Source organism: Trachurus trachurus (genome assembly GCF_905171665.1).
Source record: "Trachurus trachurus genome assembly, chromosome: 15".
In the NCBI taxonomy this organism is placed as follows: domain Eukaryota; kingdom Metazoa; phylum Chordata; class Actinopteri; order Carangiformes; family Carangidae; genus Trachurus; species Trachurus trachurus.
Window position 1 is genome coordinate 82893 of NC_139906.1, and position 25827 is coordinate 108719.

Sequence of the window (25827 nt, forward strand, 5' to 3'; positions counted from 1 at the left end):
TCAAAATAAAGTTTCACTCAGTAGAAACTTTATCAAGTCAAGAAACTTTATTAGTGTCACAGCAGCAAACAACAACCATTAGCCTCAATAAAACACATTAAATAATTTAAACTAATTGGGATAAAAGAACAAATTATTGCAAGTAGGAAAGATTCAGTCCAACCTGTTCCTTCATAAACACGTTCACCAGAGGTTCCTCCACCTTCTACAACAGTTTTATGTTTGTTCCTTTCAAAATAAAAGTCGTATTCTGCAGGTAAATTTACACATCCTATTAAAAAAAACTAAATGTATGAATCCTAAAGTGAATGAATGAAGGAATAAAACCATCATCTCAGTTCTGATGAACGTTCATCTTTTATTTCAGAGGAGAAGAGTGAAAATAAATCAACAACAACAATAAACTATAAAAACAACAAGAGATGAAAACGCTGCGACCTCTGACCTCGTCGCTCTAATGCTTCTGTTCTCACTGATGAAACCGTGTCTCTGGGGGGGCGGGGCTTCGGATGGGGCGGGGCTTCAGAGAAGGGGCGGGGTCAGTGGAGCCTCGGTGAGGGGGCGGGGCTTCAGAGGGGGCGTGGCTTCAGAGGGGGAGGGGCTTCAGAGAAGGGGGTGGACCTTCAGAGGGGGCGTGGCTTCAGAGACGGGGGTGGGGCTTCCGAGAGGGGTGGGGCTTCAGAGGGGGCGGGGTCAGTGGAGCATGAGCGACGCCCCCAGGTTGACGGTGGCGTTCAGCGTCAGCGTCAGCTCGGGGACGTCTCGGGCCACTCGCTGCATCGGCGCCATGTTGGCTCCTTCCAGCGTGTCCAGCAGCCCTGAAACAGGAAGTCAGAAGGTCATGAGGCGGGTTGGACACCTTACTTAGTAATTAGTTATAGTTCCTAGTTACTTTCCCCAAAAGTAACTGAGTTATGACATGATAAAAGTAATTAATTACAAGGAAAGTAACTATAGGACGAATCTCCTTGTTGTTTACAACTACTTCCTGGTAGAAAACCAGCATGAGAACAATAGTGACGGACGAGAGTTTTTCTATATTTATTTAATTTTTCATGTCACTATATCACCGTTTAGACTAATCTGATGTTTGTAAAGTTTATAAAACCAATGATTGGACAAACATTACTATTTCTGTGTGCACATTTTTGTAATTAGTCATGGTTATCATAGATTAGCTGGCTAACGGTTAGCTACCTGTTTAACTTTAATAACTCAGTGACTCAATAAACGCTCCATGAAAAAATATTTTCTCCAGCGGATATCTGAGTTCCAACATGACTGAGCTAACTGGAGTAGTTTCATGTCGTGTCCCACAACGGGAGGGTTTTAACAGCTGACGTCCTGCTGTTAGCTTAGCTACCGCCGTTAGCTTTGTTACTGCCGTTAGCTTAGCTACCGCTGTTAGCTTAGCTACTGCCGTTACATTGCGTTCACACCAGGCGCAAGGCAAATTTTTTGCGCGATAAGATTACATACAAAGTCAAGGTAAAGACGCGAATGGATGCAAATTTGTGCCAGCGGCGCGAATGACGTGAATGACGCGAACGCGTGAAATTGGCCTGTTCACGCAAGTTCAAAATATTGAACTCAAGCGAAATATTCACATGATGCTGCGCGTAGAGCGAGGCGAATATTTTACTCACGCCCGGTGTGAACGCATGGTTAGTGTTGTTACTGATGTTAGCTTAGCTACCGCGGTTAGCTTAGCTACTACCGTTAGCTTTGCTACCGTTGTTAGCTTAGCTGCTGTTAGCTTAGCTGCTGCTGTTAGCTTAGCTGCTGTTAGCTTAGCTGCTGCTGTTAGCTTAGCTACCGTTAGCTTAGCTACCGTCAGCTGAGCCACTGATGCTTTCTAGACACTGTGATTCCCCCAAACTGAATAAATACAACACATAGCAACACAAAACACACACACAGAAATAGTAATGTTTCTTCAATCATTTCAGATTTGTCTAAACGGTGATAGGGCGTGAAAAATATGATATATAGCTAAACTCTCGTTGGTTACTATTGATCTCATTCAAATTACAGCTGGTTTTCTACCAGGAAGTAGAATGTAAACAACAAGGAGATTCGGTCTATCTGGACAGGTAACAGGTAACAGGTGACAGGTGTGATGTGACTCACCCTCGACGATCTTGTGGTAGGCGAAGTGCAGGTAGAGCAGGAAGAGCATGTGCAGCAGCGACAGAGTCCCACAGAGCAGCAGCCGCGGAGTCTGACCCACTGTACGGGACAACAGCGCCGCCACCTGGAGGGGGGGGGGGGGGGGCACAGGAAGTCAGTCTCAGTCTACAGCGGTGTGGGGGGGGGGGGGGGGACACAGAGGGAGTCAGTCTCAGTCTACAGCGGTGTGGGGGGGGGGGGGGGACACAGAGGGAGTCAGTCTCAGTCTACAGCGGTGTGGGGGGGGGGGGGGGGGGGAGCAGGGGCTGATGGGAGATGTAGTCCTACTCACCATGCGCAGCGTGGACAGGCCTCCCACCACCAGCCACAGCACGTAGAACAGGAAGTGGAAGTGGATGTTGTAGCTGATGAGGAGGACGGCGCAGTGGCCGAACAGACCGTAACCCTGGCGACGGCAAACAGGAAGTGGGACAGAAAGTTAGAAAGTGTTGACAGTTCATAGACAGAGAAGTGAGACACAATCTGAGAGTAAACATGTTATTTAGGCAGAGGAGGGTGAGAGCTACGCTAAAACCCTTTTCTATCTCAGTCACTGGTGTCAAACAGTGGAACAAACTAGATGAGGGGGTTAAAAAAAATCAAGAAACTTGTGGGCTTTTAAAAAAGAAATAGGAAACTCTATTCTAGACAATTATAAATGGATTTAAACCCAGAGAAAGAGGTTTAACGTTATTCTGAACTGGCTGCCTGGAGTCTGTTGTATCACCTATGTAGGAAAGAAAAACTGTGATGAAAGTAATGAATGGTGATCGGGGCCTGATGAGCTTTATGCTTCTCCCGTTTCCCTTTCGCTCATTTTGATTGTATTGTGTGACTAAAATTGTGTGTGATGTCTGATTCAATTAACATGTCCGAAATAAATAAAGTGTGTGTGTGTGTGTGTGTGTGTGTGTGTGTGTGTGTGTGTGTGTGTGTGTGTGTGTGTGTGTGTGTGTGTGTGTGTGTGTACCAGCAGCGACAGCATCTGCAGCATGGTGATCTGGGCGTTGACCAGATACGCCAGGAAGTAGATGAAGGACGAGACGCCGAGCCAGTAGCCGAAACACGTTCCTATGGCCGTTCCCATCAGGGTGCCCTCCCTCTGTAGAGACACACACACACACACACACACACACACACACACACACACACACACACACACACACACACACACACACACACACACACACACACACACACACACACACACACACACAGTCAGTTATTGAGTCACTGTGACGTCCTGTAAACCAGTGGTTCTCTAACTGTTGTTGAAGGACCTAAACTGACAAGAAAACACCAGAAATACGTGAATATTTGTTCTGAGACTGAATAATGTTACTTTTTTAGTCAACGTACGTTCAAATTAGAGACAATTTTTAGAATTTTTGGAAATATTATAGAGAAATGTCTGGGGGAAAAAAGTGGTACAATTTCTCCTAAAATGTTAAAACATTTCTGGAAGAAAGTGGTTAATTTTAAGGAAAAAAAAGTTAAAATAAAAATTAAAAAAAGGGTAGAATTTCTCAAAAAAAAAAAGTTTACAAAAAGATTCTAGAAAAAAGTGGTAAAATAAAAAAAAATAAAATAAAAATAGGAATAATTTCTCAAAAAAAAGTTTAAACATTCTAGAAAAAAGTGGTCAGATTTCCAGAAAGAGTTGTGGACTCTCTTGAACCCTCTCGGGGACACGTCACCACTCTGAGAACCACTGCTGTAAAGTATTGATCATCTGACCAAGATAAATAATCAATAATCAGTATTAGGATCAATATTAGAAATCATTTTGTGTGTGTGTGTGTGTTAACTCTGATTTTGATCAGCTGATCAGCTCGACCTCCAAGTAAAGGTTTAGCAGGGTTTCCCGCAGCGCTTTCCTGTTAAGGCGGCCGCCTTAACAACAAAGAGCTGCCGCCTAAACTAACGTCTTAAAAAAATAAAAATGTAGCGATATTCACAGCACACACACACGACGGTGACATTAACGCGCGCCGCCACGTCTGCTCATAGCGCAGCAACAATGCAGCAGCGTCAGGCCGTCACTGAAACGCTCCGTGGAACCGAGACATGACACAGCGCGCCCGGTGTAAAAGTTCTCAGAATCAGCCCCGGTGACCGCGGCGCTGACGATTGCGGGTGAGTCGCGAGCGTCATATGTCTTGGTAGAGCACGGCCGCTGCAGCGACCCTCCGACAGTCCCATCGCTGCGTGTCAATCCCCCCTCTCACTTTCTCTCCGCGCCCCCGTCTCTCTCCAGCTGCCCTTTCAAAATAAATGCATAAAAAGCCAGAGAAAAAACAAAGTAGGGGAAACACTGCTTTGTTTTCTCTGTCTTTTTATGGTTTAGTAATTCTTTCATTGGTGTAGTAGCAGCGTCGTAGTTGTGACCTGTTGTGATCATAGATGGCATGGCATATGTTTTTTATGTAAGTCCCTTCTAAAAGTCCCATGACCAGCCAAACTCCTAAAAAAAGCATGATTTATAGTTCATAACATGGTACTTTTGGCATATGGCACCAGGGCCGTTGCTAGGAATCCTGGGCCCCCTGAAAGTATACTAAAGTGGGCCCCTGCCCCCTGACTTTTCCACTTTTACGTATCTATTATCATTTCTTATTTAGCCTACTTTGTTTTGATGCTAATGCAGCATTAAGCCGGTGCATATTCTCATTTGTCCAGGTCATAGTATTTCAAAGGAGGTTAAATCGAAAGCAACTGGACTTAGTTATTTGACTTAGTTATACAAATAACTAAGTCCAGTTGCTTTCGATTTAACCTCCTTTGAAAAAAAAAAAAAAATGCAGCATTACTATGAGTATCAGTCAGGGTCTTATGCAGAATAATTCAGTCATACAAAGATTAGACTACTGGGGTTTTTATGGGCCCTACTGGGCGCTGGGCCCCTATAATGATCATCATCTTTCTCCCCTATACAACGGCCCTGTATGGCACTACAGGACCAGTAAAATATAAAACACAATTTTATACAATATACTGTATATAAGTAGGGGGTCCCCGCTCCATCTCTCCATCAGTTTGGGGGTCCTTGGCCTGGAAAACGTTGAAGACCCCTGCTCTACACACCACAGAGAAGCGCACATGCATAACAGCAGCGCGCATGGTGAAAGCGAAATTTAATATGGCGCACCGACCGACCCCCCCCCCCCCCCCCCCGCCAATCTATCGATCCGCTCGCACCCCCCCCCCCCCCCCCCCGCCAACAGGACAGACACCACCTTAACTAACACATTTTCTGGGGGAAACACTGGGTTTTATTTTCAAGGAAGAGAAAACTGATCAATAACTAATGAAAACTGTGTGTGTGTGTGTGTGTGTGTGTGTGCGTGCATGCGTGCGTGCGTGCGTGCGTGCGCGCGCGCGCGTGCGTGCGTGCGTGTGTGTGTGTGTGTGTGTCCTTACGATGACGGTCCCTGACGTCTTCATCCCGTGCAGCAGGATGGCGACCAGCGTGAAGACGAGCATCAGAGGTCCGTACAGCTCACCGGCGATCTTCTGCAGAGCAACACACTGTCAGCTGGGGGGGGGGGGGGTGTGTGTGTGTGTGTGTGTGTGTGTCTCAATAACATCACAACTCCTCAGCCTCTTACAGTATTTTATGTTTTAGGGAAATCGTTTTAACATAATCGAAAAGTCATTCAATGAAAAAATAAAAAGTAAATGTTCCTTTTTCCTCTGTGTGCTTACCTGGGGGAAGTTGATCATGCGGACAGGGATCATGGACTCAATGAGCCTGTGAGACAAAGAGCAGGTCACAGTTAGCCTATAAATCTCTCTGCCCCCTAGCAGCAGCAGCAGCAGATCTCTTTGCTCCGTAGGTGGGTCTAGAAACGAGCCATAGGAACTTTTTGAGTCTGGAACACCGTTTGTGTTGACCAATCACAGCGCTCTATCTGTTTAGAGAGTCGTTGGGCGGCTTAACGCCATGACGACATACTTGCGACGGTGAAAAACATGACAAGAAGATAGATGGCTTTGGCAAAGGAATGGTTTGAATCGGCGTTGGCATCAACTTTGAAAGAATTCAACTTGTCATTTTCTTTAAAAGTTGAGCCAGAAACTGCACTGAAGTCGTTCATTAGAAGAAGGATGGATTTGGTGTTTTGCCGACGGGATACGGGAAAAGTTTAATCTAGCGACGTCATCCTGCTCTTTGCTCTGATTGGTCGTAGCGCTACCCTATTGGAGCAGAGGATTGAGCCGAGGTCTACCGCTCGTTGCCAGACTAGACATGTTAAAGGTGTAGTCTGGATGGTCAGGCTAGGTCACAGTCAGACCAGCAGTGAAACAGGAAACAGGAAGTAGAGAAAGTGGGCGGGGCCTCACCTGCTGCGCACCTGCACCGGCTCCACGTCGAAGTACGGCCTCAGGATGTCGATGTTGGCGTAGAGGTTGAAGGCCTTGGAGGCCTGCCGCTTCCCCGCCTGCCACACCTGCACGAGATCGGTACCAATAATCACTATTGATCATCAGAGTTTGGTTTTTGGTCAAACAGACTCTCAATAGGAACTAGGGATGCAACGGTTCTCCACAAGGCTTTTAGATACACACAAATCCAAGGCACTAACTCTTTAAAGTTTAAAGGGATAGTTCAACATTTTGTCAAATTGGCCCATTGCCTTGGTTTGGTCTTGGTTTCCCTCATCAAACTCATCAAATACACAATCCAACAACTCCACAACGCTCTGGTGGACAAGTTGTGAGCTGCACATTCACCACGCTATGAGATAATAACACAACGTTACCACACAGAGTTGTTTTAGAGGGAAATTCATGTAAAACCTCTGATGCACGTTGCCTTCAGGGACAGTTTTTCATCAACAGTCTCTGTATTTCCCTCTACAACAACTCTGTGTGGTAACGTTGTGTTATTATCTCATAGCGTGGTGAATGTGCAGCTCACAACTTGTCCACCAGAGCGTTGTGGAGTTGTTGGATTGTGTATTTGATGAGTTTGATGAGGGAAACCAAGAAATCCCATAATGAGCCTCCGTAGCGTAGCTCTGAGCAGCTCACGGCTCTGCTCCACCGTTCTAAAAACAGCTTGCACCGACAATTAAAGGTAACGAACCTACTGCTATGACTATAGGGATTAATATGGCAATGGGGGAATTTGACAAAATGTTGAACTATCTCTTTAATGTTTGTAGCTGTGGAAAGGTCTTTAAACGTATTCCCTGTGACTTTATTGCTGATTTTCATGTCTGGTAAAGTTTCCTTCCCTCTGACCTCTGACCCCCGCCCCGGTGGACTCACCTCGTCGGCCACCTGGCGGCCCAGCTGACCTTTGATCCCCTTCATGCCCAGGAACTCTCCGTCGTCGGGGACGTCGTCCTCGGCAGCAGCAGCCTCCTCCGTCACCTCCTCTTCCTCCTTCATCCTCTGGTGCATCTCCCCCATATCCTCGAAGCTCGAGCCCGACGTGTCGTCCATGTTCTCCATGTCGATGACGGCCGAGGCGCCCTGAACGCACCGCACCGCCACGGGGAATCGAACATGAGTCAGTGGATCAATAGATCATCAATATCAATATCAATATCACACCGGTCGATCATCAATTCTTCCATCAGAGGTAAAAACTCAACCTGTCAGTCTATACACTGTAAAAACTCTACATCTTTCCAAGAATATTTGTCTTATTTCTTGTCAAAATGTCTCATTTCTAGTCCAAACTAAACTCTTTCCACTTAAAATAAGACTCATCACCTAAAAATTAACTTGTTTTTAGATCATTTTCACTTGTTTCAAACTAATTTTCAATTGAAATAAGTAGAAAAATCTGCCAGTGAAAGCAAGTTTTTTGTGTTTGTAATAAGGAAGAAAAACTTGCTCCACTATCAGATTTTTCTACTTATTTCAAGTGAAAATCAGCTCGAAAGAAGTAAAAAGTGTCTAAAAACAAGCTGCTTTTAATGTGATGAGTCTGATTTTAAGTAGAATGAGATTTGTTTAGACTAGAAATAAGACAAATATTCTAGTTAAGATATTAGAGTTTTTGCAGTGTAGACCTGTAGGGCCTGTTATGTCTCATTTACATAAACAGGTTTGTGTTGTTAGCCTGTCAGCTCATAGCCATGTATCTCAGATAGATAGGCCTATCCTGTCAGCTGCCAGCCCATAAACATAAACATATCTATGCTACAGTGTGTCCTGCCAGCCCATAAACATATATAACATAGCCTATAGATGCTGCAGCTGTATCTGTATCTCACCGGCACCAGGTTGTCGAAGCTTCCCCACGGTTCCGTGTTCGTGTTTCTGCTCCCGGAGCTCGCAGACATCTTCCCCGCGGAGCAGCAGCTGTTCCCGGCTGAGTTCTGGTCCTGGTCCCGGTTCGGTCTGGTTCTGGTTCTGGTTCTGGGTCTCTGGGTCTCTGGGTGTCCGGGTAGAGCCGCTCCCTCCGCGGCCCAACGGAGCTTCAGTCACCGCAGAAACAAGAAAACTGCGACGGTTCTGTTTCCTACTGTCCAGACAATAACATGGTGACGTAGCTGCACGCAGGACGACGTGGTGACGTAGCAGCTGCACGCAGGACGACGTGGTGACGTGGAGGCTGAAAGTGTCGCGAGATTCTTCCTTCTTTTTTTTTCTTTATTTTTTTTTTCTTTAAACATGCCACACATTATATGAACGATGACATACTCAAACATAAACAGTTCTTTTACATATATATAAATTAAATTCACACCTCCTTAGATCATTCAAACTGAAAAATGATTGTGATAGTGCATCGCTTATCACATATAAAAATAAACATATGACAGATCTTAGATGAAAAAAGAGAAAAAAAAATGGAGAATAAAATAAATAAAAGAACAATTAAAAGAAAAAAGCATATATTAACAAGTAAGTCCATATTAAACAAATACAAGGGGTTCGGACAGGTTAAGATTTGCTATAAATGTGTGATTATTAATTTGTTTCAAACATTTTTGTAACAAGGATAATTCATTTTTAAGTGCAAGCCATGAAGGTGAGGATTTGACATATCGACACTTGTGTATATAATATTTAGTAGGATAATGATGATGAGGTTATTCACCAAAAAAATCTGTTGTTTTTTATCTTTGAGGATTTGATTGTTCTCTCGGTCTGTGTGTGTGCTTCACTTCTCTGGCGCCCCCCAGCGGACTGACTGTGGATTAATAAAGTAATTCGTACAGAGAATATCAACTGATTGACAACACAATAACATGTGTTAAGAATAATACGAAATGACTTTAGAAACAAGGAGAGAGGAGAGGAGCTGTGGATGGTCCGTGTTGTTGGGACAGATAAGGAAAAACACTGCTTCCACTTGCTTTGAATGAGCGATGGCAATGTTAAAGGTGCTGATACATTACTTCGGATGTCTACATTAAAAGTCACATTAAATATTTTGGGTGACGTCACACAGGGGGCGTGGTCAGCATCAAACAGGAAGCTGACAGGTGAGGAAAACGGCATGTGCTTTTGTTGGAATTTAATTTACTGTAGGTATTAAAGTTATATTAAGATGTGTGATGCAATGGTGTACTAAAACAAACAAACATTGTTTTGTGATGATGTTTACATTTTCTTAATTTGGACATTTTCTTGCTGTATGGTAATCTGGAACAGCAAGTTCAGGTTATTCGGGACAATGTTTCTGTGTTTATATTGAAATATTTCAGTAGTGTAGTCATATCTTACATGCTTAAAAGTGAGAAATTCTCACACATGTTGGGAAAACAGGCACCTTTGTTCATTTCAGAATATTAAATCAGCTGTTATAATTTTAAAAAAATGTTTTTATGCACTTTTTGTTAGGCAAACCCCTGATTTTTTTAAAGGGATAGTTCACCCAAAATTCAAATTTCACTCATGATCTCCTCCCCCTCATGTGGACTAAGGGCTGGGAGAAGTTTCAGAGTCCTCCGTGGCTTCTCTGAGTTACTCAAAAAGTTCCTATGGCTCGTTTCTAGACTAACCTACGGAGAAAATACATTTGCTGCCGCTAGGGTGCGTCTAGATTTCTAGGCTAGAAAAAAGGTATAAAGTGTATTAAAAAATTAAATGTCCAGAAGAAGCTGCACAATTTGATGTTTTAAACAGGACTAGTCGGACTGCAAAAAATGCCGGAAGATGTGAGAATTCCTAGAAAGAGCATTTCCATGAGGAGAATGCGTGTGAATGCTGAAAGCCACAGCTGAAGCTGAATCAGCAGAAGAAATGGACAAAGAGAGGAAATGTAGGAATGAGGGTCAGCGTCAGAAGCTGTGGAGACGTTGTCATGGAGACGTTGTCATGGAGACTCGTGGATGGAGTGAGGACGACGCTACAGTTTTCTCTGCTTCTACTATTTATTTTCTTGTTTCTGTTTTGATTCACCAGTGCAAACATGTGATTGGATCTCAACGACATGTTAACGCCAGGTGTAACTGACTCCGGGTCAGTTTGTCAGCAGCTGTCTCACCTGCTCTGAGCCTCGAGGCCGTGATGACATCACAACACCTGGCAGCACGAGGCCCCGCCCCCTAAACCCAGACAGTCCAAATATGGGCAGAGAGGGAGACTTCAGTTCACACAGGTTAGAGGTGGTGGTCGAGCTGCCACCTGCTGACCCGGTCTGACCCGGTTCTGACCCGGTTCTGACCCGGTTCTGGTTGCTATAGCGACTGATACAAAGAGCAGTGAGGTGTTTATGGTTCTACAGAGATTCTCTTGCGTCCATCCCATAATGTTCCCAACAGTCCTCATCAGGTTCCATTCACTCTTATCTACCTGTGGGCAGCGGTGGACAGTAACAGAGTAAATTTACTTTACTTGAGTATTAGATTTCTTTGGTACTTATTACTCTACTTGAATACATTTCCAAGACAAATATTAGTACTTTTACTGGAGTTAATTAGTAGGAAGGCTGAAAAGTACTGGTTACTTTCAGGTCTTTTTCTAAAATCCTATTGGACACAAGCTGTGTTTGTCAAAGAAGGAAACCCTAACCCCTAAAAGCTGGAACTGGTATATGGAGTGAACCCAGCTGCAGCACAAATGAACCAGGTATTCGTATATAAACAGTCTTTATTCAGCAGGTTAAAGCAGGTTAAAGCAGGTGCACAGCAGACCAGAGGATGGCAGCAGAGAACCGGACCAGGTGAGTATGGCAGGTAAGGAGTGGAGTGTGTCACAGTCCAAAAGTTCTGAACAGGCTCAACGAGTGTGATGGAGGGGAAGTGACGCAAACTCAGTGCTGATGGAAATCCAGCTGGAGAGTGGTTCAGGAAACAAGTGCTGGAGAGTCAGGCATGGGAGCGAAGACATCTGGCAAAGACTGAGTGGAGTGAGGCTGCATAGATACTGGCTTGATTGGAGATGGTGAGCAGGTGAGAGCAGCAGGTGAAAGCTGTTGGACTGATGAGGGGTGAGGCTGAGCAGCAGAACAGGGGAGGAGCAGAACAGACTGGGACAAAGAGTTCATTCTCACTAACAAGAGTTAAAAGCTCCTTACATTCATTTACAAACAATTAGAGTCATTCATTGATGTGAACAATAAGACATTTACTCTGACTCTGACTTTGACTTAAAGTACATTTAAAAGCATGTACTTTTGGATACTTAACTCATTGAGTGCCAACCACGTAATTTCTCGTTTTTCGTTCCCATGCGTTGAGTGCCAAAAAGGAGATTTTTCGTTTTTTGCTTTTTTTTTAAATTATGAAAATAGACACTTTAATACACATTATATGTAAATTTGGGGACTCTACGACGAGGAGAACTGAAATAGATGACGATCAAAGTCACATGACAGCTCATGATCTGGAAGTTTTTATCATAACTCGGCTTCTGCAAACGGAGTTCTGCATGCAGATGCAGCAGCTGCTCTGCTCTCACCCGCGCTGCAGCTCCAGCTGCTCCAGCTGCTCGGAGCTGAACCAGGAAGCTCTCAGCCGACAGTCCCGCCCGGTCTTCATCTGGAGCAACACCGTGTCCTCCCCAAAGTCCTCCCGCGGTAAAATCTGATGGTCTCTGGGCCAAAGCAGACCGGCATCACCGACCCGAACCACAGAAGGACCGCGACCACCGGCGGGACCGGTCTTCCCGAGCCGCGGTGGCCGACAGACCCTCACGCTCCGCGGGGAGAAGCTGTGACACGGCACGGTGCGTCTGTGTTATTGTTGTTTAGTGGCGCCCCCCCCGCCCCCGCTGGTGGTTTTGTGAATAGAACAACCATTGTTGTATATATTTATCTTATACGAGCCCTTTGATCCAGAAATGCGAGTGTCAGAAGAGCGACAGACACAAACAGAGCACCTTTCATAAAAGACGCTCTATCTCCTTTTCTAGAAAAAAAGGAGGGATTTTGGTGAAACCCAGCCATGTTTAGCTTGAGTTTTCTCAGGAACAGAGGCACGTAGAAACAAACGGTTTGTGGCCACTTGAAGCATTAAGGTAAACCTTTCAATTGAGCCACAGTATGTGTTGGTGGCAATAATATAGAATACACTATGGCTCTACATAAAAAGTCAAAAATGGTCTAAATTGCCGGTACACTTGACTAAAACTTTGGAAAGGAGCGCGGCACTCAATGAGTTAAGTACCTTTAAAAGCAAGTACTTTTTGACTCTTACTGCAGTAACATGTCGACTGAGCTACTTTTACTTGTAATGGAGTAGTATTTGTACTCTTACTCTACTACTACTCTGTCCCTCTCTCCCTGTGGGTCGAACTCCAAGTCGTTTTCTTCCTGCAGCTTTAGACATCGACAAGAAAACTACAACTAAGCTGCTGTTGATGATGAAACTTTACTTTACTGCAGTTTAGCATCAGACCTGGAGGCTGGAGCTAGCTCTAGTTTTTAGTTTTATTTCAGTTTGATAGATTATTGTTTCACTGTTAGTCTTAAGCTCCATCCCCATACCTCCCCTAACTCTACATTTTTGCCCTAACTCTATTTTTTGTGTGTTCTGGAACCGCCGGCATTTTTCCTGAATGAAACTAGCAGCTCCACCGGTAGAACTGTCAACATGTGACGTATGTTATCACGTTCGCTACGTTCACTACGCTAATTTGCATATAGTGGTGGTGGTGGTGTCCCATTTCCATAGGGAAAGATTTTCAGCCACTTCCCTCAACGAGGGGAATTTACAGTTGAGGGAACTCCAAACCAAGTGGAAGTTTTAAGGGGGAGAAATGGGACAGGGCAATAGTTCTAGTTTTAGTTTTAGTTTTCATTTCATTTTTCATTTTCATTTAGATTTATGTCATTCATGGTATGTAGCCTACATTCTCACATGGTTGCACATATTTACGTGTTATTGATAATCTTAATTCTGGATGCAGTGCTGGTCCAGATGGTCTGGAGATTAAGTTTTTCCAATTGGCCTCTCATATTTTGTCATTTCCTCTGTCTGATCTATTTAATTTATCTTTAGCAACTTGCAAAGTTCCTTCATCCTGGAAATGTGCCAGGGTAACCCCTATTCATAAAGGGGGTGACACCACAGATGTCAATAATTACAGGCCAATCTCAATTATCAATTCCATAACAAAAATATTTGAAAAATTGATTTTTAATGAATTATCCTCATATCTTAATGACCATAACTTACTATCTCCTCATCAATCTGGTTTTCGACCACATTTCTCGACCACCACTGCACTCCTAAAAGTTACCAGTGATATTTCATCAGCATTTGATAACAACATGCACACAGGCGCTATATTTATTGACCTTACTAAAGCATTTGATATGGTTGATCATTATCTTCTTTTGGATAAATTGTATTCTGTTGGTCTTTCTCCTGATTCTTTATTATTTTTCAACTCTTTCCTTCATCATAGAAGTCAATGTGTCTCTTTCCAAGGTTGCCAGTCTGGTTTTAAGATAATTGATAAAGGCGTGCCGCAAGGCTCATCCTTAGGTCCTTTACTATTCTCAATCTTTATCAATGATCTTCCACAAACTTGTTTTAATTGCCAAACTCATTTATATGCAGACGACACAGTAATATACTCGTCTAGCTCTGATATCTCGCAAATCCAGCTTTCATTACAATCTGACTTTATTTCAGTCCAAAATTGGTTTTCTTCAAACAAATTACAACTGAATAAGAAAAAATCATACACCATGTTGTTTTGCACTCGACCCAATTCTTTACCTGCAAGTACTAACTGGTGTATTAGTTTCCTTGATGGAACAGCACTAGTGAAAACTGAAGAATTCAAATACCTGGGTCTTTGGCTTGACTCACAACTATCCTTTAAATTTCACATCGACTCAGTTTCCAAGAAAATCTATTTTCATCTGAAATCCCTCTATCGGTCTATTGAATGCTTTTCCCTTCAAGTTCGTAAAAGAATCATAACACAACTGATACTCCCAATAATTGACTATGGTGATGTTATCTATCAGAACACCTCAGAAACAAATCTTCGCCCTCTTTCTGTCTTATATAATTGTTTATGTAGATTTATTCTCAGGTGTCCTTATATGACTCATCACTGTCATATGTACCAGTCCTTGAACTGGCTGGCCCCCAAGTCCAGAAGGCATATGCACTGGTTATTACTTATTTTCAAGTGCAACTACTTCAATTTTCCTCTATATTTGAAACAATATTTGATTCCCTTCAGTTCACAATACAACCTTAGGCATACTGGTCAACTTTTCTTTTTTACACCTAGAATCAATAAAGAATCTGGTCGACGTGCATTCAAATACAAAGCCCCTGCTGACTGGAATAATCTCCCTGGTTCAATTAGGTCCATATCCTCTTTTCATCTTTTCAAATCATCATTGTTTACCTACCTTCAAACACCCTGCTCCTGTCTGTGATGTAAGGTCCCTTTGACATGAAGTGTAACTAATCAAATCAACTACTGTATTTATTTTTTATTTTTTTTTATTTTTTTTCATTTATTTATGTTTATTTTTTACTGGTGTGTTGTATGGGGGGAGTCAGGATCGATAGAGCATTGTAGTGTGTGAGTGTGTGTGAATGGGCGTCTGTGTCTTTATATTGTATCATGTGTCTGTTTTTGTTTGTTTGTTGTTTTTGTTTTGTTTTTCGTCTGTTTGTTTGTTCTGCTTACTTTCTTTGTATATTATAATGTACTATGTATGTTTGTATTTCCGTTGATAACATGGACCCCCTCGAAAATGAGATGGCACATCTCAAGGGGCTATCCTGTAAAATAAAGTCATAATAAAGTCATTTACATGATGTAGCTACACATTGTCACCATGAATGAAAAGCAGCAGGATGAAGTAAACTTATAGTAGCTGCTCCTCTCTGTTGTTATAGTTACATTGGCTTACTATCAACAGCAATATTATTCTCTGTTTCAAAATATTAAGAATGATGAAACATAGTAGTGACAAGAAAACAAACAAAATAACGGTAGACACTACTCGTCTATCTATCTTTTCTTTTTTTCCCTTCTTTTTCTCTTTCTCCTTCTTCACTGCAAAAACTCAAAATCGTACCAAGAATATTTGTCTTATTTCTAGTCAAAACTAATCTCATTCTACTTAAAATAAGACTCATCACATAAAAAGCAGCTTGTTTTTAGACACTTTTTACTTCTTTCAAGCAGATTTTCACTTGAAATAAGTAGAAAAATCTGATAGTGGAGCAAGTTTTTCTTTCTTATTACAAACACAAAAAACTTGCTTTCACTGGCAGATTTTTCTACTTATTTCAAGTGAAAATTTGTTTGAAACAAGTGAAAATGATCTAAAAACAAGTTCATTTTTAGGTGATGAGTCGGTAACACTTTACACTAAGGTACACAAAATTAGAGTAGTTAATGAGTAACTAATGAAGAACTAATGAGGAACTAATGAGTAGTTAGTGAGGAATTGAGCTACACAAAATTACAGTAGTTACTGAGGAACTAAGGTACACAAAATTACAATAGTTACTGAGGAACTACTGATTAATTAACTATTAGTTAATGGTCAGTTCTTCAGGAACCCCTGATCAAATTTCAGAGGAGTAGTTAATGAGGAACTAATGCGTAGTTAGTTAGGGAACTGAGATACACAAAATTAGAGTAGTTACTGAGGAACTAATGATTAACTAACTATTAGTTAATGGTCAGTTCTTCAGGAACCCCTGATCAAATTTCAGAGGAGTAGTTAATGAGGAACTAATGAGGAACTATTAATGATCAGTTCTTCATTAACTCATGATATAATTTCATAGAAAGTTAATCACAACTTGATGATTAGCGAACTAGTTACTTCATCAGTACAGAATCATTACTCAATAAAATGTCCAGTAGTTAACCTTTATGACCTAAAGTGACACATAATGAGTGGTTTTTCATTTCTTCATCTTCATCTTTACATTAGTAGTTCCTTAAAAAATCACAGACAGCAGGATTCTTTAGAAGATTTTATTCATTAATTTCAGACCACATACACATCAATATGACCATCCATGTTGCCTTCGAAATAAATATGATAGTTTGTCACATGTTTGGTAGGCTAAATGAATGTATCATGGGGCTGTGTAGTACTGTATACTGATCACACCGTGGTTCACAGTAAAGTTGTTTGAGGTGCACAAAATTTAGAGTAGTTATTTACTATGAAACAAATTTGGAATGAATGAGGAACTCACTATTAGTTAATGGTGAGTTCTTCAGTAACTCCTAATCAAATTACTGAGGAACTAACTATTACTTAATCATTAGTTACCCTTTTTGTGTACCTTAAGGTAAAGTGAGACATCAAAATGAGTAGGTAATGAGTACTGAATCATTACTTAGTCATTAGTTACCCTTTTTGTGTACCTTATAGTAAAGTGAGAAATCAAATTGAGTAGGTAATGAGTACTGAATCATTAGTTACCCTTTTTGTGTACCTTATAGTAAAGTGAGACATCAAAATGACTAGGTAATGAGTACTGAATCATTAGTTACCCTTTTTGTGTACCTTATAGTAAAGTGAGACATCAAAATGACTAGGTGATGAGTACTGAATCATTACTGAATCATTAGTTACCCTTTTTGTGTACCTTATAGTAAAGTGAGACATCAAAATGACTAGGTAATGAGTACTGAATCATTAGTTACCCTTTTTGTGCACCTTATAGTAAAGTGAGACATCAATATGAGTAGGTAATAAGTACTGAATCATTACCTAGTCATTAGTTACTATTTTTGTGTAAGGTACACAAACATTACAGTAGTTACTGATGAACTAATGAAGAACCAAAATAATCATTTGCCTCTATGTGCACCAAAATAACTTTTGTCTTCACGGGCACCAAAATAAGATTTTACCTGCACAGGTACACCAAAATAACATTTTTTTTATGTCCACACACAAGAAAATATGATAGAATGTAAAAAAAAATAATAATAAAAAGAGAAAGAAAAGAAAAGAAAAACCTTTGTAGCTTTCTTGTTTTAATAATAGCCTAATAAAAAATAACAAGTGTGTAGCGTCCCCAGCTAAATGATGGTCACAAATGATGAAACTGATGGTTCACATTCCTTCATTCCATGGACCGTATTCAGTTGCAGACACACCGTAAGAGCTATGAGAAGAAAATAAAATACAGTTACCTTTCCTTTTACATAAATGAAATTATTTTTAACTGCTTTTATCACATAAACAATCATAATAATAATAATAATAATAAATTTAATTTGTAATGCACTTTTCATCGGCACGATCTCAAAGTGCTACAATTGTTAAAACAAGGTAGGGAAAGTAGAGTTAAAAACAGGGTAGAAGGAAGAGTTAAAAATGTTAAAAACAGGGTAAAGGAAATAAAAACATGCTCAATGTAAGTTGACTCCCTTTTTATCTATTTAATCAAAAGACAATATCCAAATGGAGTGCTGTATTACCATGAAATAAATATTTTTAACCGTTTGTTTTTAATCCAATTAACTGTTTTTAACCTTACCAGACCTCACATCAAACAGACAAAACAGTCCTGTTGCATTAATAAAACAATCAACGAGTTAGCTTAGCTTTATCTCACTTCAATGTATTGAAGTGAGATGGAGCTAAGCTAAGCTAACTAAGCCGAGCTGGCCAATGCTAATAGCTACCGCTAACCACAACATGTTCCATACATACATGAGACTATCAACGGCGACCAAACTCGAGCCGGACATAAATATAACATGAAAAGGTAACAAAAACAAACCTTGTGCCCCTTATTAGCCAGGTGCTAGGGCGTTTCATGTAAGTTAGGCACACTTTTAGCATTGAAGACACTCTGGCCTTGCAGACACACTGCCGGTAAAATCCGTAGCACCGGAAGTTTATGAGGTCTCGGCGAGACGCTTTCAAAATAAAAGCACTGAATATAACGTCAGCTTAATATATAAGAAATAAAGCCCTGACCTTGACTAATGTTCAGAAACTAAATAAATAAACATAAAAACAACAAATGAAGTAATGTTCTTATCATAAAGGTCATTTACAAAGTGTCATTTGTCTTTTATTTTGGAAACGAGATCATCATTTCCTGTGCATCTTTACTGTGAGGAGCAGTGAATTCACTTGGCACAAGAGAAGCAATTGACCATGCCACAAGAGAAGCAATGGACCATGCAGGGAAAAGCAAAAGAAGGAAAATCCCATTTCGACGATATCTCGAGGATGAGGGTGTGACCGTACAGTGATATTTTAATGGTATCTGTCTTTTTTTTTTTTTTTTGGAAGATGTGTAAGATGACTCCTCAAATTTTACTATGCTAACTTTCTCCAAAGTGACCTAGCATAGCATCGATGCTATGGTCGGTTAACAGAATGTAGCATTGATGCTACACTTGCACACGTTGTACAAAACATTAAATAACCTGTTAACTGCATCTGAATCGCGGGATTCTTTGCTTTCCGAGGGTCCTTCAATGGTGCCTCTATGAAAGTATGCTCAAGTGTTGCATTGATGCTAGCTCGGTTTAGCTCTGTTCCCTTACCATGTGGTTACATGACGCATATCGTCCCTTGTTGTCATAGAGGCACCATTCAAAAAATCCAGTGATTCAGATGCTGTTCACAACTCGTCTCTATCATATACGGTTCATAAGTTATTAAATATTGACAAAAATGTGCAACCTCAGCATCAATGCTATGCTCGGTTTAGCTTCTCTTCCAGTGTCACGTGTTGTCGTAGAGGCACCATTCAAGGACCCTCGGAAAGCGGATAACCCCCCCGATTCAGATGCTGTTCACAGCTCGTCTCTATCATAAACGGTTCATAAGTTATTTAATGTTTTGTAAAACATGTGCAAGCGTAGCATCAATGTAACGTTCGGTTAACCAAACTACGGTCGGTTTTAGAGGGCTAAATTCACTTTGGACAAAGTTATCTTACAGTAAATTTGAGGAGCAATCTTACCGAATTTGTATATATACCGGTATATATAAAAAAAAAAAAAGAGAGAGAGATACCATTAAAATGTACTTATACTGTACAGTCACATCCTCATCCTCGAGATATAGAACGTCTCTGATATAGTTGAGATGGGAGCTTCTGCTCTTCCTTGCTCTGTCCATTACTTCTCTCATCGTCGTCAAATGAATTCACTGCTCCTCACAGTAAAGCTGCACAGGTGAGCCACCGGAATTGAAGATCTTGTTTCCAAAATAAAAGACATGACTTTTTTTAAGCAAGTAAGTTACAAAGGTTTTTGTTGTTGTTTTACATTCTATGTCATTTTGGTGCACATGGAGGCAAATGATTATTTTGGTTCCTCATTAGTTCATCAGTAACTACTGTAATGTTTGTGTACCTTACACAAAAAGAGTAACTAATGATTCAGTAATGATTCAGTACTCATTACCTAGTCATTTTGATGTCTCACTTTACTATAAGGTACACAAAATGGGTAACTAATGATTCAGTACTCATTACCTAGTCCTTTTGATGTCTCACTTTACTATAAGGTACACAAAAAGGGTAACTAATGATTCAGTACTCATTACCTACTCAATTTGATTTCTCACTTTACTATAAGGTACACAAAAAGGGTAACTAATGACTAAGTAATGATTCAGTACTCATTACCTACTCATTTTGATGTCTCACTTTACCTTAAGGTACACAAAAAGGGTAACTAATGATTAAGTAATAGTTAGTTCCTCAGTAATTTGATTAGGAGTTACTGAATAACTCACCATTAACTAATAGTGAGTTCCTCATTCATTCCAAATTTGTTTCATAGTAAATAACTACTCTAAATTTTGTGCACCTCAAACAACTTTACTGTGAACCACGGTGTGATCAGTATACAGTACTACACAGCCCCATGATACATTCATTTAGCCTACCAAACATGTGACAAACTATCATATTTATTTCAAAGGCAAAATGGATGGTCATATTGATGTGTATGTGGTCTGAAATTAATGAATAAAATCTTCTAAAGAATCCTGCTGTCTGTGATTTTTTTAAGGAACTACTAATGTAAAGATGAAGATGAAGAAATGAAAAACCACTCATTATGTGTCACTTTAGGTCATAAAGGTTAACTACTGGACATTTTATTGAGTAATGATTCTGTACTGATGAAGTAACTAGTTCGCTAATCATCAAGTTGTGATTAACTATCTATGAAATTATATCATGAGTTAATGAAGAACTGATCATTAATAGTTCCTCATTAGTTCCTCATTAACTACTCCTCTGAAATTTGATCAGGGGTTCCTGAAGAACTGACCATTAACTAATAGTTAGTTAATCATTAGTTCCTCAGTAACTACTGTAATTTTGTGTATCTCATTTCCCTAACTAACTACTCATTAGTTCCTCAGTAACTACTCCTCTGAAATTTGATCAGGGGTTCCTGAAGAACTGACCATTAACTAATAGTTAATTAATCAGTAGTTCCTCAGTAACTACTGTAATTTTGTGTAGCTTAGTTCCTCAGTAACTACTGTAATTTTGTGTAGCTTAGTTCCTCACTAACTACTCATTAGTTCCTCATTAGTTCTTCATTAGTTACTCATTAACTACTCTAATTTTGTGTACCTTAGTGTAAAGTGTTACCGATGAGTCTTATTTTAAGTGGAAAGAGTTTAGTTTAGACTAGAAATTAGACATTTTGACAAGAAATAAGACAAATATTCTTGGAAAGAATTGTGTTTCTTTGTAGATGCTTATCTTTCCTTTTTTAAACAGTTAAACAGTTTTAGTGTTAACTATAATAACTCTGGTGTGGTTGGAGAAAGACAGAAGAACAGGAACACACACCCACCCTGCTGGGGGGGTCGGGGGGGTCGAGGGGGGGGGGGCAGCAGACTTCCTGTCGTCTTATCTCGTCCACAGGAGGAAACTGAAGGAGAGAGAGAGGGAGAGGGAGGAGGGGGGAGAGACCTCAACAGTCACCAGCAGAGGAAATGGGGGGGTGTGTCCTCCCCCCCCTCCTCTCTCTCTCTCCTCCAGCTGTTTAAAGGCGGCCGGGGGGCGTGCGAGCTCCACTCAGCACTAAGCAGACAGACATGGCGGCCGCGGCTCTGCTCCTGGTTCTGTGTTTGCTGGTGAGCGCTCGCTGTGAGGTCCGAGCCCGAGACCCCCAGGTGGAGGAGGAGGAGGGGGGGGAGGGGGAGAGGGAGAGGGAGGGGGGGGGTGGGGGGAGGAGGAGGAGGAGGAGGAGGAGGAAGAGAAGTTCCTTTTCCCCCCATGGAGCTCCAGCCCAGGGCGAGCGAGGCCCCCCAGAGAGACAGAGGAGAGCCGGTGGCCAGGAACGGGTGAGTCACATGACCATCAGGACTCTGCTCTGATTGGCTGCTACCTCTATCTGTGTGTGTGTGAACGGGTGAGTCACATGACATCAGGACTCTGCTCTGATTGGCTGCTACCGTCTGTCTGTGTGTGAACGGGTGAGTCACATGACCATCAGGACTCTGCTCTGATTGGCTGCTACCATCTGTGTGACCTCTGACCTCAGGAGGCTGCCAGTGGTTGATTGATTGATTGGTTTGTAAAGGACTTTTCACTGAACACGCCTGAACGTGGCCCCGCCCACAGAACTACACCACACGTTGCCATGGTGACGTTTTTGGCAGCGGGAAATGGATCACAGTGATCAATATTAGGCTTTGATCAGCTGATCACGCTCAGTTACGGTCGTCATGTTGATCCTGAAGTTCCTGTTTCTGAGAATAAATCAGTGACAACTAGATTGTAGTTTATAGATTATAGATGATAGATTATAGATGATAGATGATAGATTATAGATGATAGATGATAGATTATTGGTTATAGATGATAGATTATTGGTTATAGATTATAGATTATAGATTATAGATGATAGATTATAGATTATAGATTATAGATTATAGATTATAGATCCAACTCAACTGTAAGAGTCATATTTGTATTGCTTAGGCTACAATAGTTGGTAGTTTTGTCATGAACTAAGAGCGCAGAACTGGAGGACACAAATGCTCAACACAGCAGGTTCAGGCAAGAAAGGCAGGTTTATTACCAGGCAGGGTTCGGTACACGGGTAGGCAGTCAGGTAGGCAGAAGTTTCCAAATCGAGAGGCAAAAGGCAGGTCAAAGGGGCAAGCAGGGTCATACACGAAAACAGGCTATGGCTTGGTCTATGATAAGAGCTGGGACGAGGACTGTGAGGTACAACGAACTGGCAACTAGACTGTGAGACACACAAGGTAAAGTACAAGAGGTAATGAGGGAAGATGGGAAACAGGTGGGGAGAGCAATCAGGGAGCAGGTGTGACAGGACGGGGGAAGGGCGTGCAGGAAGTAAATCTAGAACAGAGACAGAGGGTTAGTGATTTCAAAATAAAACAGGAAAGACAAGACATAAACATGAAATGTGCAATAGCAAACAGAAACTTGACAGACATGACAGTACCCCCCCCTTAAGGGCCGGCTCCTGAAGGCCCAGGTGCTTGAGGGTGCGAGGCATGGAAATCACGAATAAGTGAGGGGCAGACAATAAACCGAGAGGGGATCCAGGACCGCTCCTCCGGCCCGTACCCCTCCCAGTCCACCAAGTACTGGATCCCCCTGCCACGACGGCGGGCCGACAGGAGCTTCCTGACCGCAAAAACTGGACCGCCGTCGATGAACCGGGGGGGTGGAGGGGGCCTGGCCGGAGGGCAGAACTGGCTGGTGAGTGCTGGTTTGACATGACTAACGTGAAATGTGGGGTGGACACGCATGGGCCTAGGGAGACGCAGACGGACAGAGACAGGATTAACAACCTTGGTTATGGGGAAGGGGCCGATGAACCTGGGGGCGAGCTTGCGAGACTCCACCCTGAGTGGCAGATTCTTGGTCGAAAGCCAGACCTTTTGACCCGTGGAGTAAGCAGGAGCAGACGACCTCTTTTTGTCCGCCGCGGCCTTATATGCGGTGGACTGCCGCAGGAGGTGCTGGCGAGCTCGCTCCCAGGTCCTCTTACAGCGGCGAACCAAAGACAGAGCAGATGGAACAGAGCTATCAGGGTCTGTGGAAGGAAAGAGAGAGAGTGGGTGACCATGTACTACATGAAACGGAGAAAAACCAGATGATGCAGAGGGTAAGGAGTTATGAGCAAGTTCCACCCAGACCAGTTGTGATGACCAGGTGTCCGGGTGTCGCGATGCAGTGATCCTCAGGCCTTTTTCGAGTTCCTGATTGAGGCGTTCAGATTGTCCATTAGACTGTGGGTGAAAACCTGACGACAGGCTAACTGTGGCTCCCAACAGACCACAAAACTCTTTCCAGAACTTGGAGATGAATTGTGGGCCCCGGTCAGAGACCACATCCTCAGGGAAGCCATGAATCCTGAAAACATGATTAATTAATGCTTCGGCTGTCTCCTTGGCCGAAGGAAGCTTGGGGAGCGGGATGAAGTGAGCCATCTTAGACAGTCTGTCAACAACAGTCAAAACAACAGTGTTACCACTAGAGGGAGGCAGCCCGGTGACAAAATCCAAGGAAATGTGCGACCATGGGCGCTTGGGTACTGAGAGGGGCAGAAGCTCCCCTGGTGGTCTCCGATGGGACACTTTGTACATGGCACAGACAGTGCAAGCGTTAACATAATCAATAACATCATTCTTCATCTTGGGCCACCAGAAACGCTGCTGCACTACAGACAGGGTCTTAAGGATCCCTGGGTGGCAAGTTACCTTGTTGGTGTGTCCCCAATGTATAACCTCCCCCCGGAGTTCCGGGACCACGAACAGTTTGTCCTCTGGACACTCCGGAGGAACCTGGACGCTGACACTAGCCGCTCTGACCTTGTCCTCAACTCCCCAGGAGAAGGCCGAAACAAAACAGGACTTTGGAAGGATGGTTTTGGGAGCCTGATTGGAATTGTCTGGGTCAAACATACGAGAAAGAGAGTCAGGTTTGGTGTTTTTGGAGCCAGGGCGGAATGAGAGGACAAAATCAAATCGGCTAAAGAAAATAGACCATCTGGCCTGCCTGGAGTTTAATCTTTTGGCAGACTTCAGATATTCAAGATTTTTATGGTCAGTCCAGACCTGAAATGGCTGTTGCGCTCCCTCAAGCCAGTGCCTCCACTCCTCCAGAGCCACCTTCACCGCCAGCAGTTCTCTATCCCCAATGTCATAATTTTGTTCTGCACTGGAGAGTTTTTTGGAAAGAAAAGCACAAGGGTGCAGCTTACCATTATCTGGATTAATCTGTGAGAGCACTGCCCCAACACCCACATCAGAGGCATCCACCTCGACTATGAACTGCTGGCGGGAGTCTGGGAGTGTGAGCACGGGCGCTGAGGTGAAGCTCTTCTTGAGGAGGTTAAAAGAGGTTTCACATTCTGTGGACCAGACAAAAGCTTGATTAGGAGAGGTCAGGTTATGCAATGGAGCAGCAACGGAACTATAGTTGCGGATAAATTTGCGATAAAAATTGGCAAAACCAAGAAACCTCTGAACCTCCTTCCTCGAACGAGGCGTGGCCCACTCTGCAACTGCAGAAACCTTGGCAGGGTCCATCTGGATTTCCCCCTCAGACAGCACAAACCCCAGGAATGACACTGAGGGCTTGTGGAACTCACACTTTTCCGCCTTGACATACAACTGGTTGTCGAGCAACCGTTGTAGCACTTTCCGGACATGGTCCTTGTGAGTTTCCTCATCGGGGGAGAATACCAGGATGTCGTCTATGTACACAAACACAAATACATTGAGCATGTCCCGTAGGACGTCATTCACAAGATTTTGAAAAACAGCAGGAGCATTGGTTAAACCAAAGGGCATGACAAGATATTCATAATGTCCTGTAGGGGTGTTGAACGCCGTCTTCCATTCATCCCCCTGCTTGATGCGTACGAGGTGGTAAGCATTGCGCAAGTCTAGTTTAGTGAATACTTTGGCTCCCTCAAGGAGTTCAAAGGCTGTGGAGATGAGCGGGAGAGGGTACCTGTTTTTAATTGTTATGTCATTGAGGCCCCGATAATCTATGCAGGGGCGCAGGGATTTATCTTTCTTCTCCACAAAGAAAAATCCTGCTCCCGCCGGTGAAGAAGAAGGACGGATAATCCCTGCCGTAAGCGAGTCCTGGATGTACTCCTCCATGGCTTGACGTTCTGGGGAGGAGAGAGAGAACAGCCTACCCCTAGGCGGAGTAGCTCCTTGCAACAAGTCAATACAGCAGTCATAAGGGCGGTGAGGAGGAAGTGATTTCGCCCTCGCTTTACTGAAAACCAAAGCTAAGTCGTAGTAACAAG

The 25827-nt window shown here is 42.6% G+C and overlaps 2 protein-coding genes across 2 annotated transcripts in view; one reads left to right on the plus strand and one right to left on the minus strand.

Moving 5' to 3' along the window:
- Positions 1-56: 56 nt before the first annotated feature.
- Positions 57-8669, minus strand: yipf3 (Yip1 domain family, member 3). Its single transcript, XM_083987779.1, has 10 exons — positions 8400-8669; positions 7444-7650; positions 6514-6620; positions 5875-5920; positions 5590-5682; positions 3140-3271; positions 2462-2575; positions 2131-2254; positions 681-818; positions 57-573 (listed from the first exon to the last, which is right to left on the minus strand). The coding sequence occupies exons 1-9, from the start codon at positions 8466-8468 to the stop codon at positions 694-696; spliced, it is 1017 nt and encodes a 338-aa protein (XP_083843905.1). The 5' UTR covers positions 8469-8669; the 3' UTR covers positions 57-573; positions 681-693.
- Positions 8670-21616: 12947 nt separating this feature from the next.
- Positions 21617-25827, plus strand: part of LOC310998568 (multimerin-2-like) — a gene marked incomplete at its 5' end in the record, with an annotated part of 29023 nt that continues 24812 nt past the window's right edge. The window contains 2 exon segments of the mRNA XM_083988681.1: positions 21617-21726; positions 21728-21865. Of these exon segments, the coding sequence (XP_083844807.1) occupies positions 21617-21726; positions 21728-21865 (248 nt within the window).